Source organism: Mastomys coucha, unplaced genomic scaffold (genome assembly GCF_008632895.1).
Source record: "Mastomys coucha isolate ucsf_1 unplaced genomic scaffold, UCSF_Mcou_1 pScaffold8, whole genome shotgun sequence".
NCBI classification, from domain to species: Eukaryota; Metazoa; Chordata; class Mammalia; order Rodentia; family Muridae; genus Mastomys; species Mastomys coucha.
In genome coordinates, this window is record NW_022196914.1 from 4,482,218 (window position 1) to 4,500,139 (window position 17,922).

Below are 17,922 nucleotides of genomic sequence, written 5' to 3' on the forward strand. Positions count from 1 at the left end.
AAAAAAAAAGGAAGGAGGGTCATTCCCACTAAAGGATAAAATGAAGAGCAGCAAAAATAACACGTCTTACTGTGAGCATGAAAGCGTAAGATGCAAAAGCCATTGAGGAGGTGCTGGGCACCAGAATCTGGTCTCCACACACATACACACACACATACATGCTATTCAACATTTTTTCTCATGCTACGGTACAAGTAAAAATAAAGCCACATCTTGTCTTCTTTATAGTAAATTAAATTGTGTAAAAATAAATAACCTGAGGCAGGAGAGGTGGCTCGGCAGTTCAGAATGCTTACTGCTCTAGCATAAGACACAAGTTTGGTTCCCAGCATCCACAACAGAAGGCTCACAACTGCCTACAACTTCAGTTCCGGAAGTCCTGACACCCTCCTCTGGCCTCTAAGAGCACCTGCACATACATGGTGCACAGAGAACTCATGCATGTGCACGCAAACTTATACACATAAAAAATAAATACATAATAAATACATCCTTTTTAAAGAAAACTTTTACACAAACACTAATTCAGACAATCACTTTATATATCTGTGGTTGAATTTTAAGTGAAACATTAAAACTGTGGTGCTCACACATTTACCTATATGGTGATATTTACAAGACAATTGAAGTCTTGTTTATTTTTCTGATCAAGTCATTCCTGGTACTATAACAGCAGGGAGGTCAGAGGTCCTAGGGAAAGCCTACACTGCTGTCTTGCTAAATGAGCATGTGCTGAACTGCTCTCAAAACATTTATGCTTATACACATAGATTAAGGCTACTAAGCTTTGGTCAAAGAACTTCTTTGTGCAGCAGGCTTTGAACGCTCACTCCTAACTGGCCACAATACTGAGAATGAGTGACTTTTGGGTACTCTGCACTAAATAATACATTTACATCATCCCATTGTCAAGGCAGCAGGGAACACCACAGAAGAGAGGGTCGATGAATGGCAGGGCCCCAGACCAGAAAGGAATGATGTGAAATGCTGTATTCCACATAGGAAAGATACTTTGCATCCATGAACGTGACAGCACCTATGCTCACACACACAAAAGCTGCCAAGGTCCAGACTGTCAGTGTCCTAGCATGGGATTGTTACCGTCCTGCAGTAACGTTAAACAGTGGGTAGCCTGGAAAAATAGAGTTAGAAAGGAGGAGCAGCTGCTAGAGAGTTAGAGATAGGATAGAGTGGCCACAGACATACCTACCCTACCCACGTGGAAGGGTAAAAATTAGACGGGAGACATTACTGCTCAGCCATCTTGGTTCTTTAATAATAATCCTTTGTTCTCCCAACAGATATATTACCTGGGCCAAAAACCCTTCCCCCAAAATACGTCAGTGTAACAGTCCAATCAGTGACTTCCTTGTTACTCTGTGGGGGTGGAGCTTTTGAATGTAACTGGAACCAGGTTTCGCTCAACAGGTGGGCAGCCTCAGCCCTGGGGCCCAAGTGGCACTGTTTTGCTTTCGATACTGTCCAGGCTATGGGGAGGGAGTCCACATGGGATGGGGAGGGGCTTGTGAGAACCCAGCAGCCATTGAGAGCTACTGGAAGTTAACGGCTGTTGAGGGTAGGGAGCTACTGTTCATCAGCAGACAGACACTGCTGAGATGCATCATCCAGTAAGCAACCCCTCCCACATGCTCATACAAGTCATTATATTGAAATTCAGTGGAAAGAAGGGGTCCAGAGGCATGGGAGGATGAAAAGTGAGGGGATGGGGACTGAATATGATTGAAATATATTATATACTTGTATAACATTGTCAAACGACAACTTAAAGTTACATTAGAAATAGAATTTGTTCGGCTAACTCTGCAACATGTTAGTATTGTCTCAACTTTGTATCTACTGTGCAGTTCTCAACATAAAACTAAGTAAAAGCAAACTATTTTGAGAAAGATACTTCTTTTATTTATTTATTTTATTTATATGAGTACACTATAACTGGACAGATGGCTGTGAGGCACCATGTGGTTGCTGAGATTTGAATTCAGGACCTTCGGAAGAACAGTCAGTGCTCTTAAACTCTGAGCCATCTCACCAGCCCGAAAGATATTTTTAACCTATTAACACATTAACTGTACATGTCTATATCACTCATTACAATATCACAACACATTCATCTATGTAAACAGCACATAGCCAACACATGGACCAAATGAATAACAAATTAAAGATGACCTATATCTTTCTTCTCTTTTAAACTTTCAGTTATCAAACTAATACCAATATGTGCACATTTAGATTGTAGAATTAATTTCAAATAGGTTCTCATTATTGCCAGAACTCATGCAGTAACAGAGCTTTATGATGTTCCAGAGTAGCCAGGGACAGTAGCGAGCTGCTGACACCTGTAGTCATAGCAACTCTAGACTAAGTCAGCAGGGATCAATTGAGTCCAGGAATCTGGGAGCATCGGGGCAATACAGGAAGAATACCATCTCACCTTCCCTCTTCAAAAAAAAAAAAAAAAAAACAGCATAGAATATTTTCTATTCTTAATCTAACAACAAATTTGAATGAGAAATTTTCAGGATTTTTAGCCCCATTGCTAAGCTAAAAGAATTCTTCCCTAAAATTATCTAGTATATACAAATATTTTTACTTCTAAATGTACATATATCCAAACAACCCAGTGAACAGGAATTTTAAAAAAAAAAAGGTATTCATTTTAAAATGATAGAAGCTGACAGTAAAAAAAAAATTCTTAGTTATAAATTCTAAAACACTGTATTTTTTTACACTTTTATTACATATTTGATTTACTTACATTTCAAATGATATCCCTTTTCCTGGTTTCCCCTCTGAAAAAAAAGACCCTATTGCTTCCCCCCACCCCCTGCTCATGAACCCACCCTCTCATGCTTCCTGGCCTTGGCATTCCCCTACACTGAAGCATAGAGCCTTCACAGGACTAAGGGGCTCTCCTCCCATTGATGACCAACTTGGCCATCCTCAGCTACATATGCATCTGGAGCCATGAGTCCCACCATGTGTACTTTTTGGTTGGTGGTTTAGTCCCTGGGAGCTGAGGGTACTAGGTAGTTCATATTGTTGTCCCCGCTATAGGGCTGCAAACCTCTTCAGCTCTATGGGTCCTTTCTCTAGCTCCTTTATGGGGAACCTGTGCTCAGTCCAATGGATGGCTGTGAGCCTCTACTTCTGTATTTGTCAGGCACTGGAAGAGCCTCTCAGGAGACAGCTATATCAGGCTCCTGTCAGCCAGCACTTGCTGGTATCCACAATAGTGTCTGGGTTTGACGATTATATATGGGAAAAATTCCCAGGTGGGGCAGTCTCTGGATTGTCCTTCCTTCAGTCTCTCCTCCATCCTGTGTCTCTGTAACTCCTTCCATAGGTATTATGTTGCCCCTTCTAAGAAGGTTCAAAGTATCCACACTTTGGTCTTCCTTCTTCATGAGTTTCTTGTGGTTTGTGGATTGTATCTTGGGTATTCCAAGATTCTGGGCTAATATCCACTTATCAGTGAGTGCATACAACCATGTGCATTCTTTTGTGATTGGGTTACCTCACTCAGGATGATATCCTCCAGATCCATCCATTTCCCTAAGAATTTCATAAATTCATTGTTTTTAATAGCTGAGTAATACTACACTGTGTAAATGTACCACATTTTCTGTATCCATTCCTCTGTTGAGGGACATCTGGGTTCTTTCCAGCTTCTGGCTATTATAAATAAGGCTGCTATGAACATAGTAGAGCATGTGTCCTTTTTACATGTTGGTGCATCTTCTGGGTATATGCCCAGGAGTGGTATAGCTGGGTCCTCAGGTACTACTATGTCCAATTTCCTGAGGAACCGCCAAACTGATTTCCAGAGTGGTTGTACCTGCTTGCAATCCCACCAGCAATGAAGGAGTGTTGCTCTTTCTCCATAACCTCTCCAGCATCTGCTGTCACCGGAATTTTTGATCTTAGCCATTCTGATTGTTTTGAGTTAGAATCTCAGGGTTGCTTTGATCTGCATTTCCCTGATGACTAAGGATGTTGAACATTTCTGTAGGTGCTTCTCGGCCATTCAGTATTCCTCAGTTGAGAATTCTTTGTTTAGCTCTGTACCCCATTTTTAATAGGGTTATTTGGTTCTCTGGAGTCTAACTTCTTGAGTTCTTTGTATATATTGGATATTAGCCCTCTATCGAATATAGACTTGGTAAAGATCTTTTCCCAATTTGTTGGTTGTCGTTTTGTCCTATTGACAGTATCTTTTGCCTTACAGAAGCTTTGCAATTTTATGAGGTCCCATTTGTCAATTCTTGATCTTAGAGCATAACCTTTTAGTGTTCTGTTCAGGAAATTTTCCCCTGTGCCCATGTGCTCGAGGCTCTTCCCCACTTTATTTTCCATTAGTTTCAGTGTATCTAATTTTATGAGGAGGTCCTTGATCCACTTGGATTTGACCTTTGTACAATGAGATGGGAATGGATCGATATGCATTCTTCTACATGCTAACCACCAGTTGAGCCAGCACCATTTGTTGAAAATGCTGTCTTTTTTCCACTGGATGGTTTTAGCTCCTTTGTCAAAGGTCAAGTGACCATAGGTGTGTGGGTTCATTTCTGGGTCTTCAATTCTATTCCACTGATCCACCTGCCTGTTACTGTACCAATACCATGCAGTTTTTATCACAATTGCTCTTTAGTACAGCTTAAGGTCAGGGATGGTGATTCCACCAGAAGTTCTTTTATTGTTGAGAACAGTTTTTGCTACCCTAGCTTTTTTGTTATTCCAGGTGAATTTGCAAATTGCTCTTTCCAACTCTGTAAAGAATTGAGCTGGAATTTTGATGGGGATTGCATTGAATCTGTAGATAGCCTTCGGTAAGATGGCCATTTTTACTATATTAATCCTGCCAATCCATGAGCATGGGAGATCTTTCCATCTTCTGAGATCTTCTTCAATTTCCTTCTTAAGAGACTTGAAGTTCTTGTCAAACAGATCTTTTACTTGCTTAGTTAGGGTTACACCGAGGTATTTTATATTATTTGTAACTATTGTGAAGGGTGTTGTTTCCCTAATTTCTTTCTCTGCCTGTTTATCCTTTGTGTATAGGAAGGCCTCTGATTTGCTTGAGTTAATTTTATATCCAGCTACTTTGCTGAAGTTGTTTACCAGGTTTAGGAACTTTCTGGTGGAATTTTTGGGGTCACTTAAGTATACTATCATATCATCTGCAAACAGTGATAATTTGACTTCTTCCTTTCCAATTCGTATCCCTTTGAGCTCCTTTTGTTGTCTAGTTGCTCTGGCTAGGACTTCAAGTACAATATTGAATAGGTAGAGAGAGAGTGGGCAGCCTTCTCTAGTCCCTGATTTTAGTAGGATTGCTTTAAGCTTCTCTCCATTTAGTCTGATGTTGGCTACTGGTTTGCTGTATATTGCTTTTACTGTGTTTAGGTATGGGTCTTGAATTCCTGATCTTGCCAAGACTTTTATCATGAAGGAGTGTTGGATTTTGTCAAATGCTTTCTCAGTGTCTAATGAGATGATCATATGGTTTTTTTTTCCTTTGAGCTTGTTTATATAGTGGATTACATTGATGGATTTCTGTATATTGAACCATCCCTGCATCCCTGGGATGAAGCCTACTTGATCATGATGGATGATCGTTTTGATGTGTTCTTGGATTCGGTTTGCAAGAATTTTATAGAGTATTTTTACATCAATATTCATAAGGGAAATTGGTCTGAAGTTTTCTTTCTTTGTTAGGTCATTGTGGGGTTTAGGTATCAGAGTAATTGTGACTTCATGGAATGAATTGGATAGAGTACCTTCTGTTTCTATTTTGTGGAAGAGTTTGAGGAGTATTGGTATTAGGTCTTCTTTGAAGGTCTGATAAAACTCTGCACTAAGTCCATCTGGTTTTGAGCTATTTTTGGTTGGGAGACTATTAACGACTGTCTCTGTTTTATTAGGAGATATGAGACTGTTTAGATTGTTTATCTGATCTTGATTTAGCTTTGGTACCTGGTATCTATCTAGAAAATTGTCCATTTCATCCAGGTTTTCCAGTTTTGTTGAGTATAGGCTTTTGTAATGATTTATAAAAAACAGTATTAGCTGAGAGAATCAAAGAATTTATACAAATAGATATAAGCTTGGCATAACATGACAGAGCCATGTTCTGAACAGTGCATTTTCTGTCTTAATGACAGCCTCACACACAGAACTGCTATGTGTTTAACTCTGTAGGACTCGCCCAGCAACCTAGGCAATGGAAACTCACCCCGAAACTGAATGAAAGTCAGCAAGAAAACCTCCTAGTAGCCAAAGAGGGTGGCAAAAGCCCATGTGTTTAAAAATCGTGTTATATATAGTCTTTTGTTTGTTGTAATTCTAAAAAAAGAAGGGAAGAGAAGAGAAGGGAAGGGAGGGAGGGGCAAAGGAGGGAGGGGAAAAGGAGGGAGGGAGGGAGGGATGGAGGGAGGGAGGGAGGGAGGGAGGGCTAGATTATTCCAGCTCTGGCCTTCTTGATAGACGTAGAAACTAAAGGAGAAACAGGTATTTCTATAGGTATAAAATGAAAGGCAACAACAGAAACAGGGCAGGGGAGCAGTCAAGAACCTAACACTATAAATAGGTCTATACTGCCAAGGCACTTTCAGGCATAGTATACCATGAGATAATGATTTGTAAGTTATGAAAATATTAAACTACATTCAAAACACTCATGAATAATGCAGAAAACTGATGTTTTTAAAGTTTCCCTCCAAAATACTTGAGGGAAAAAAAGCTTTGAGTTATAGGAAATTTACTTTTTTGGAATACATTTATGTGAACCACCATTCTTTAGAGAATTGTACAATTATGTTTACATATGTTATTGATTATGAAAAGCCAACTGAAATCTGCCTAGCAGCTTTCCAGAAAAAAAGTCTATAAGACTCAACAAGTTGCACACACGTTCTAAGAGGAGGTGCTCACCAAGCTGTGTAAGACACCTCCACGTTCACATTAACCGGTAGACATACGCATGAACACACAGGCGCTGTACATTTATCCCAGGTTCAGATCTGGAAATCAGCATCATCTTATTTTTCAGTAATCTAAAATTTAATAGCAAATTACTTGTTCACAGATATTTGTACAGCACCCAACTTCCTCTGGTTCTTACTACAAGTATATATTCTTTCCATAACGCCATGCCAAAACTTGGTAAATTTTTTACTGTCTAATTCATTTTTAGAGCCTATAAAAATTTAATATTTATAATTTATTGAATTCAATCATCTGAATCATTTTTTATTGCTGGTCTTCATTTCCCAAGGTATGTTCCAAGGAACTCTACCCCAAAAGCACAACACAGGCTATTGCTCTGAGAAAGACAAAGAGCTGCATTGCTAGGTTTAGAAAATGCTTGGAGGTGTGGAAGGCATTGTTTAGGGTTTTCTTTAATATTATTTTTCAGCTCTTTCATGCATTTATTCTTTGGTGCTGGCACTCTCCAAATAAAGACTAGAGATCTTTTCTCCACAGACATCTTACACACCGAGCAGTCTGAGACGCACAAAAGAAACTCTAGTATAAAATTCCAATGCAGAAAGTCTCTGGCCACTCAATTCTCATAATCTATACAACAGTGATTTGCAGGGCTTAAAACACACTAAAAATACATCAAAAAAAAATTTTTTATTAAATCAGAAAAGGTTTGGTAGTTAGCCAAAAGTCTCGTGAATCCCCTTTTCTACACCTTAAAATCAGCTTTTATGAGAGGTAACAAATGTGTAGGGGTGGCATCTACATACACAGGTATTAAGAAAGACCACATACAAGTTTTTTGGGTTTTTTTTAAAGCTTCAAGAGGTTTTTTAAGCTAAAATAACCCAAGAAACAAACAACATGTAGCACATACAGTTCAACAGTGTGTCGCATCTGTACACACAAGCTCACTCATGTTCTGTTTTTGCTGTGTTATGTAAATCTTGTACATCTCATTATATTTTACTTCTATTCATATCGGTGTTATATAGGAACAAACATTTTTCCTTATAATCACAACCCTACATACTTCAATAAAATTATCTGAGTAGTTTATAGCTCATTCATAAAGTTCAATGGTTTAGAAGAACAAGCATGTATTATTTCTCACATGACTACTAGTCCACTGAGTTGTCCCCTCTTAACTGGGTTAACAAGTGTGTCAGCCCTGCCAATCTAGCCCAAGCTCTCCCACAGGTCTGACTTTCTAAGCTGGTCTAGAGTAACCTAAGCTGAGACTGAACTCTTCTCCACCTGACCACTCACCCTGCAGAGGGCTTGATCATATGCAATGCCGTAGCCTAAAGGAATAGAAGCCTACATTAACTCTTGAGAGGTTTAAGCTGGGAACTGAAACACCCTTACTTCCGTGCTGCTGCTTGGCTTAGATGAATGGTGTATGGAATTTAATGGGAGTGGCTACAGAGTCACATTGCAAAGGATGGCCTAAGAAAAAATAAAGAACATTTTGGCAGTCCTCTGACCCATTATTAAAATGCCCCTTCACTATTGGGGTGGGGGTGGTGGTATTTTTTTCTCTTTTTGGAAGAAAAAGGAAAGGAAATCAAGAGTCACAGGTTACATGATTTATGTAATGGCTCCCATGACTTTTTCCTTCAAAGCAACCCCGTACCTTTTCTTTCTATTCACAACATTCTTTGAGGCAGGGTGGCAGAGTGAAACTAAATTTTCTTGTCTCTACTCATTTCACAGTACGTGAAATTAAACTTAGGGCTGGTGAGACGGTTGAGTCAGTAAATGAGCTGGCCAGCAAGCACGTCGACAGTGCCAACCCCAAAGCCCATATGGTAGGAAGAGAAAACTAACCCTCTAACCTCCACACACGTACTATGGCAAGGGCATGCCCACACCCGTGTACAAGCATTAGATGGATGATATGCATGCATGCATGGATGTTTAAAATAATAAATTAGATAAAACCTAAATATATCTTTTACTTATAAGTAAAATCATCCTGATTCTTCATATATTTTACATGTATTAGACAGTAATATCTTTAAAGATCTAAGATATGATTTCCTTTCATTCTTTGGTAAATCCATTTTCTTTCTCATTAATTTCCATAAGAGCAACTTATAGAATTTGTTTTCAAAGTCCCATCTGAAAGTTCCCCAGGCTCTCCCCAAACCATAGCACTGGCAGCCTTCTGCTCTGCAGCCTGTGATCCGCCTGATGCTGCTGCTGGGGTGTTTAATATCGCATGTGTGGCCTGACTTTCTGCAGACCACTGCAGCCTGGGGTCAAAGTGAACGTGGATCTTTTCAGTGGTTCTTAGCTTCTCCCAGTGCCTGCAGAGAAGGCTAGCCCTCAGCTTACAAATTGCTAGCCTCCCACTATTTTTTCCTCACTGAATTACTGCATGTGTACCACTACCCGCCCACTCTTCCATATTCTCACTCTCTCCTGATGACTGATGGAGTCAGACATTTACTTTCCAGCTTAAAAACCCTGGGATTCATGGACAAACATTTCACAGTGAGTTACTACAGAAAAGTAGATGGGATTAGAATGAAATAACAAACACTGGGGAGATGACAAAACTTCACCCAAAAAAAAAAAAAAAAAAAGGCATTAAAATGCAAACACTTGAAAGCTTTCTTCAGGACACAGCCCTCTACTTTTGCTCAGAAAGCAATTGCCCACAGCTGAAACATTTGCCAGTGTTTCACTATAGAGGGGAACTCACAAATTCTGAACTCCAGCATTTGTTTTTCCCTTCATACCTCTGAACTCTTCTAGTAAGGCTACACAGAACAGGACACAGAGTGAACAGGTGTTCAAGGTGAGGGAATAACACAGCCACACGGAGGCAGATCAACAAAGGTACTTCAGCTTACTTTATGGCGAAGTTAGGTGACTGTGACAGGTGAGACTGTCACATGCAGAAGTGCTAATAACAGTCACTTACTTTAACTGCTGCTACCCAGCAAACGGAGGGAAAGCTCTGAGAGCTACAGGTATGTGTGCTTTAATCAACAAGTTTCACATGAGCTTCTTGGGTAACTTTTGAATGATTCTTGCATTCATGTATCAATTGGCTAATTTACTGTGTGGGAATGTGTACAGGTACACAGGCTATAGAGGACATACAGAAGTCAGGGGAGCAGAATCCACTCTCTCAAACCATGTAAACTCCAGACACGGAACTCTTACTTTTGAACTATCTCACCAGCACTTTGTGGGTTTTGTTCTAAAAAAAATTTCAAAATGTACAGATTCACACACCCAAAAAAAGGGAAAACACTAGTTATTTCATTATCATTACAAAAATCATCACAAAGAACTTTCAACTCTAAGAACAGGCAAGAACTGTTTTTTAAAATTATGTTTTAAGTCAGGTGGTGGTGACGCTCACCTTTAATCTCAGCACTTGGGAGGCAGAAGCAGGTGGATTTCTGAGTTCAAGGCCAGCCTAGTCTACAGAGTGAGTTCCTGGACAGCCAAGGCTATACAGAGAGACCCTGTCTCGAAAAACCAAAAAGAAAAAGAAGATGCTATTTTAAACACATGTAGTAACCTATGGAATGGCACCAAATGTAGCCATCTTAGCTGTGAGAGTGCTTCTGAACAGAAGACATCTGTCAACTGCAAGATAAGGAGGAGCGGCTTTGAACTGAGCACCAGTGTTCACAGTAGGGCTGGAGAGACGGCTCGGTAGTCAAGAGCCATACTGCTTTTTTAAGAAAGCGGAGTTCTAAGATACTAGCACCCAAATCAGGCGCTAGCAGTCTCCTTTAACTCCAGCTCCAGGGGTCTGATGCCCTCATCTGGCCTCTGCAGGCACACACACTCCTACAGACAGACAGACAGACAATTTAAAATGAGATAAATCATCAATGTGTCATATGCTAGGTTGTTTAAGCTGTAGAAACTTATTTTGTAATAGCTCCAGAGGCTACAAGTCTACAGTGAAGAAGGGGTTGGGGAGTTTGTTTCTTCCACAGCCCTTCCTCTTTGGCTTCCTGACTGCTACAGCCTTCCTTACTGTAGCAACCTGTGACCTTTCTCTCGGGATATGCATCTCTCACACCTTTTTTTATAAGGACACCAATCATGCTATATTGGGCTCATATTCACTTCTCTTATGGCATTATCTCCAAAAACAGTTGCATTCTGAAATCCTAAGAGTATTGAGCTACAAAATTTATAATACATTTTCTTCCTACTTTAGACATTCTGTGCTGAGACCTCAATTACATCAGTGCCATACTCTCACCCTGTGCCATTCTCTCACCCTGGCCATACTCTCACCCTGGCCAAACGCTCACCCTGGTCATACTCTCACCCTGGTCATATTCTCACCCTGTGCCATACTCTCACCCTGGTCATACTCTCACCCTGGCCATACTCTCGCCCTGTGCCATACTCTCGCCCTTTGTCATACTCTTACCCTGGCCATACTCTCATCCTGGCCATACTCTTACCCTATGTCATAATCTTACCCTGGCCATATGCTTACCCTGGGCCATATGCTTACCCTGGCCATACTCTTACCCTGGTCATACTCTTACCTGGGCCATATGCTTACCCTGGTCATACTTTTACCCTATGTCATACTCTTACCCTGGGCCATATGCTTATCCTGGTCATACTCTTATCCTGGGCCATATGCTTACCCTGGTCATACTCTCACCCTGGCCATACTCTCACCCTGGTCATACTCTCACCCTATGTCATACTCTTACCTTGTGCCATACTCTCAACCTGGCCATACTCTCACCCTGGTCATACTCTTAGCCTATGTCATACTCTTACCCTGGGCCATATGCTTACCCTGGCCATACTCTTACCCTGCAAGCTACTACAAATTAGAAAATGGCTCCCCATCACATTTGATCAACCCACAAGTAAAAATAAATCCCTCTCATAAGCATTTTATCTTCTATGTCATCTGGTTTTTATTACCATTTACTTTCATAAAAGTTTTATTAAATTCTGCTTTATGTACACTCCACAGTAGTAAAGTTGACAAAACAGAAAAAACTGTTATCTTCCCTCTCCCTTTTTTCATTCCATGCCTGGATCAGATTAACCTCAGTCTCTGTTTCATACTGAATCTTTTGGAATGGAAGTAAGAGAACTAGAGTATCTGTGACACACATGCAGAGGTCCTCAATTTAATCTGGTAGAAGTTGGGCCAGAACAAAACGGTAAGCACCACCTTAGCCGCCACTGGAACCAGTTCTCACAAATGGAGAGATTCCTTTTTCCTATTATATCAAAGCTAGTTCACAGTTTTCTTCCTTCCATGAATAACTGGCTACAACTGTCAGAATTCTACTCTCTACTCCAACACTGTTGTGAAGCCACAGGTTAGCAAACACTCCTGGGTGTGTTTAGCAGTCAGTACACAGAGCAAAAACAAGAAAGGAGGCTGAGGTCAATGGCTGCCTATACCATGTTCTTTTTATGCCTATATCATGTTCTTTTTAATAGAAACTATGTCTGAATGAGTTGTCCAAAATGAGACAAGGAAGAGCATAAAACAAGAATGAGGAGCAGGCTGGGGCTGGCAAGGTGGCTCAGCGAGTAAGAGCAATGACTGCTCTTTCGAAAGTCCTGAGTTCAAATCCCAGCAACCACATGGTGGCTCACAACCACCTGTAATGAGATCTGCTGGACTCCTCTGAAGAGAGCTATACTTAATTACAATAATAAATAAATCTTTGAGCCTGAGCGAGTGGAGCCCACTGGAGCAAGCGGGGTCAGCTAGAGTGAGCACAGGTCCTAAAATTCAATTCCCAAATGTACTGGCTGGTTGTGTGTGTCAACTTGACACAGGCTGGAGTTATCACAGAGAAGGGAGCTTCAGTTGGGGAAGTGCCTCCATAAGACCAGCTGTGGGGCATTTTCTCAATTAGTGATCAAGGGGGTAAGGGCCCCTTGTGGGTGGTGCCATCCCTGGGCTGGAAGTCTTGGGTTCTATAAGAGAGCAGGCTGAGCAAGCCAGGGGAAGCAAGCCAGTAAGGAACATCTCTCCATGGCCTCTGCATCAGCTTCTGCTTCCTGACTTGTTTGAGTTCCAGTCCTGACTTCCTCTGGTGATCAACAGCAACGTGGAAGTAAGCTGAATAAAACCTTTCCTCCCCAACTTGCTTCTTGGTCATGATGTTTGTGCAGGAATAGAAACCCTGACTAAGACACCAACAACCACAAGAAGGCTCACAAGCATCTGTACAGCTTCAGTGTACTCATACACATAAAATAAATAAATAAATCTTTAAAAAAAAAAAACAAGAATGAGGAGCAAGCAAAACAGGCTATCACTGATGGAATCTGCTCACACATCTTTGCTTAAACCCTAAATGCCCACATTAAAATCTCCAAAACAGGGGGCTGGAAAGATGACTCAGAGCTAAAGCCCTTAATGCTCTTCCAGAAGACATGCGTTCAGTTCCTGCCATCTACATCAAGTGGCTGGTCTAGGGGGATCTAATGCCTCAGAGCACCTAAACACACATGCGCATAGCTACACTCAGCATACAACACACACACTTTTAAAAAATAAAAACCAATGAAGTAGAAAAGGTCAGTGATAATAGTGATTTCAAACCAAACAAAAATAACACAAGAAGGAAAAATATACCTTTCACTTGTCAATACAAAGTTAAGAATTAAAAATAAGATGTAAGTTTGCATAGAATAGAATTTTCTTAAAATAAAAAATTGATGATACCTGAACCTTGGGGAAAGGAGGATGCTACCAATTTCACATTTAAGGCTCAGAGATTATCTTTTAAAATGTTACTTTATGAAAACTTTTATTTAGTTACTAAGAAAGACTGTTTTCTTCAAGGATATAAGCCCTAGAGGATTGCTTGTGGTCCAGTGGGTGGCTATACACCCACATATCAGTAGATCACCGAGTAGATCACCGAGTAGATTGCTCTGCACAGCCAGAATGTCTCCATGCCTCAAAACACAATTTGAACTGCATGAGGATCTAAGGAACCTCTGTAACTGTAAGTGACCTTTCATGACCATCTTCACATGCAGGTAATCTAGCAGAAGTATCACATCACAATGATGTACCAGAAAACTTCAAGACAAAGGGAATTTGTCCTTCCAAAGAGAAAGACACTCCAGTGTTCTTTATGAAATGAGGTCTTATATCCATTCCTTCTGTAAAGGGACTTATATCTTGTATCTGAATCTATAAATTGATTACCATCATTTTGTGTGTAATCACTCACAATGGGTTCAAATCCTGGCTCGGGCACTTAGAATTAAATACTATTGATGAAGTCATAATCAGCTTCTTCATTTGAGATACATAATCACATTACTGTCTACCCGCTTGTAGCAAGCGTAACATCATAAAGTACATTGCTCAGACTAACTGAATGTGCATTCTCAGTGAATGTTAACTATTATCCCAGTGGCATCTCACTTGAAAACATTAATGTTAAATTTGACACTGTTCAATTCCTTGGGTTTTCACTGTATCAATATTCTGGTCCTTTACACTTGGCTTAAAATACTTACTTGACTGGCTCTTGTCTTTCTTCTCAAATTTATTTCCTATCATTCTCATCTTTCCTACCAACCTACAAAATGTCAACTAAGTCATCTTCTTTCCCTCAAACGTGCTCTATTGTCTTCAGTCTCAGGATTTCTAGACATAGGATCACCTAGGCCAGGAAAGCTCCTTCCCTTATAGCAACCTCCTCTGTATGATTTAAGTCTCAACTAAAAGAAGACTTTCACAGGGTCAGGCTGTAGTTCACTGGTAGAACTACATGTGTGCCTAGGCCCCTGCTTAACCATATACCTTAAGAAGAACAACAACGGGCGGTGGTGGCTCACACCTTTAATCCCAGCACTTAGGAGGCAGAAGCAGGCGGATTTCTGAGTTCGAGGCCAGACTGGTCTACAGAGTGAGTTCCAGGACTACACAGAGAAACCCTGTCTCAAAAATACTACAAAAAAAAAAAAAAAGTGCTTGTATAAAAGAAAAAAAAAAAGAACAACAACAACAATAAGTGCTTTATGAGTGGTAAATCCTTCTATGTTCTCTCTTTGTTTTACATGTGTGTGTGCACATGGACACACACATGCCAAAGTATCCCTGTGGAAGTCCTAGACTTGCAGGAGTCTATTCTCTCATTTCATTATGTGGGGCTCACAATCAAGCTTGGCTTGTTAGGAATCTGTACACACTAAGCCGTCTCACCAGCCATCTCTACCCTTCGTTTCCTTTAGTTTAACTTTATCCAGCAATAATCACCACATAAAGCACTACACTGTTTATCTTTGGGTATCCCTGTACTTTTATCTTGCAATACTCACTTCCAATGGAACACAAGGCCCAGAGTGGCAGAACCTCAGAGCAGAGTATAATGTTCACACCTCAGCTCAGAAATAACTACTATTCTAAGTCAAAGGCCAATAAAAAAAAGTCAATCAAGTTGCAATTCATGTGAATTTATTATTGCCAGACCACTCTAGAAAGTGGTAAAGGGGGCTGGTGAGATGGTTCAGCGGGTAAGAGCACCAACTGCTCTTCTGAAGGTCCTGAATTCAAATCCCAGCAACCACATGGTGGCTCACAACCACTCGTAATGAGATCTGATGCCATCTTCTGGTGCGCCTGAAAACAGCTACAGTGTACTTATTTATAATAATAAATAAATCTTTTTTTAAAAAAAAAAAGTGGTAAAGGGGGACTGGTGAGATGGCTCAATGGGTAAGAGCACTGACTGCTCTTCCAAAGGTCCTGAGTTCAAATCCCAGAAACCACATGGTGACTCACAACCACCCATAATGAGATCTGTCTGCAGATCTGTCTGAAGACAGCTACAGTATACAAAAAGAAGGAAAGAAAGAAAGAAAGAAAGAAAGAAAGAAAGAAAGAAAGAAAGAAAGAAAGAAAGAAAGAAAGAAAGAAAGAGGTAAAGGATATGGATAATGTAGTCTGTGCTTCAAGGCGAGTGATCCCCAAAAGAACTATGGCTGAAGAACAGACAGCTTGTACAGTGGCACGGTCTCATTTCAGATGGAGTCAGTCTCCACTGCAGAGATCCTAGTCATACTTGCCAAGCCATTTCGGTCCTCTACCAGCATCAACCTAATCCAGTGTGTCCCATGATAGACTCTACTGGAATTTACAAAATCTCTCATTTCCATAGCATCCATACTTGTTTAACTAAACTACACTGCAGACAGAAGTCAAAGCAAAGTCAAGAATAGGAACACATAAACACCAACATTCCTACTACTCCACTCCTTAAAAGTAAAGAGTTGAGGTTGCCATGATACAATGGTTAAGAGAGTCTAAAATCTATTGAAGCGTTTAAAAAAGTACCAATACTTACGCATCATTTGAGCAAGTCATAAATTCTCCTTTTATTTTGGGATGCCATGAGCCAGTATGAAGCATTGCTGTATGGCCCTTAAAGAAGAAAGAGGAGAGGGGTTAAAAGGTAAAACATACTGACATCACACATTTGAGTAAATTGCCTTTGGGCATCCTCGAAACAGACTACCTTACTTATAAACTAGTATTATGTTGCACCAACTTCACCTCGTACACATGCTGGATTTCACTTGTTTCCCAGTCTCTAACCAGTCTGGAAACCAGTAGTGTTTACCTGTCACAGGTTCCTAATAAGGGAGATAGAGTTATTGGTATATTCTTCTTAGAAAAAAAAAAAAAAAGAGGCAAAACCCAAAGCACACAAGGTCCTTCTTTAAAGTCATGATCTTTTCTTTAATAGAAAACAATTAAGAAAGTAAAAAGCATTTACAAACAAACAAAGCAAGAGACCAAGGTAGAAAATTGTTACATCTTAAAACTATGTTAACAATACTGATTCCACAACCTAGCTGTAACAATAAATATGAGAAGAGAAAAATATTTCAAACTCGCAGGGAAATTATCTCTACCTAAAATAGAGAACATTAAAAATACTAGAATCAAAGAAACATGATAATGGTATAAAAATTAATATAGAACCAAATCAACCAGAATACACATCAAATACAGATGCACATACAAATGCATCCTATACCACACAATCCCACGGAGTATAGTTAGGAGGAGTCTCTTACATAGTGAATCAGGATCAGGAGAGGCAGAAAAGAGTCTATCAGTTCTTATAGAATAATGACAATATCTCTAACAAAGTCCAAACTAAAGTTATACAAGAAAAATATCAGTGCCTCTCTGGAAAGAATAAATTTGAAATCAAAGTCTAAAAATCATTTTCAGTCCAAATTGTCCACAATCCCTCAAATAGTATTTAGTGTCATCCTACTGATTCTATGGAACAAACAGGGACCACCAAGGTAGAGTCCCTTTGATGCAGTAAGGAGACATGAACTGAAGCAATATCTATGGGGACTAGATAAAAAGAGAAAAACATGATAATGGTATAAAAACTAATATACAGCCAAATCAATCAGAATACACATCAAATATGGATGCACATAAAAACACATCCCACACTACACAATCCCAGAGGGTGCAGTTAGGGGAGTCTTTCAGTGAGTCATGCTACTTTTCTGTATCTGAACTTGCAATCATGTTTCTAATTCTCCAATTGTCATACTTATGTTCATTTCAAACACATATGTCCAATAAGGAAATCTTGATTTATAGTCTCTAACTCACTTTCAGTTTGCTTCCCAGTGAAGCTATAAACTTGGGAGTCATCCTTAAATACTCCCCCAGCCCTAATCCCCTAGTCTTCTAGATATAATCAAAATCAAATTCCATCTTCCATCCAATCTTCTTCCAAGTCTATCAAATATACTTCTCAAGTCTACATTTTTCTTTTAGTACTACCACTCCTCTAGACGTCAACATTATCTCATGCATCTTCAGCAGTTATTTTTATGTTATCAGTCTCTTTACTTCCCTTCCTCTTTCTCCTCCTCCTCTTCTTTTTTTTT

At 39.9% G+C, this 17,922-nt stretch overlaps 1 protein-coding gene across 2 annotated transcripts in view; it reads right to left on the bottom strand.

The window, feature by feature from the left end:
• The window catches only part of Wdr70 (WD repeat domain 70), a 227,894-nt gene that overhangs the window by 137,412 nt on the left and 72,560 nt on the right, over positions 1-17,922 (bottom strand). For both annotated transcript variants that reach the window (XM_031360273.1, XM_031360272.1), the window contains exon 9: positions 16,344-16,420. In XM_031360273.1, the coding sequence (XP_031216133.1) occupies positions 16,344-16,420 (77 nt within the window). The remainder of the gene's footprint in view (positions 1-16,343; positions 16,421-17,922) is intronic.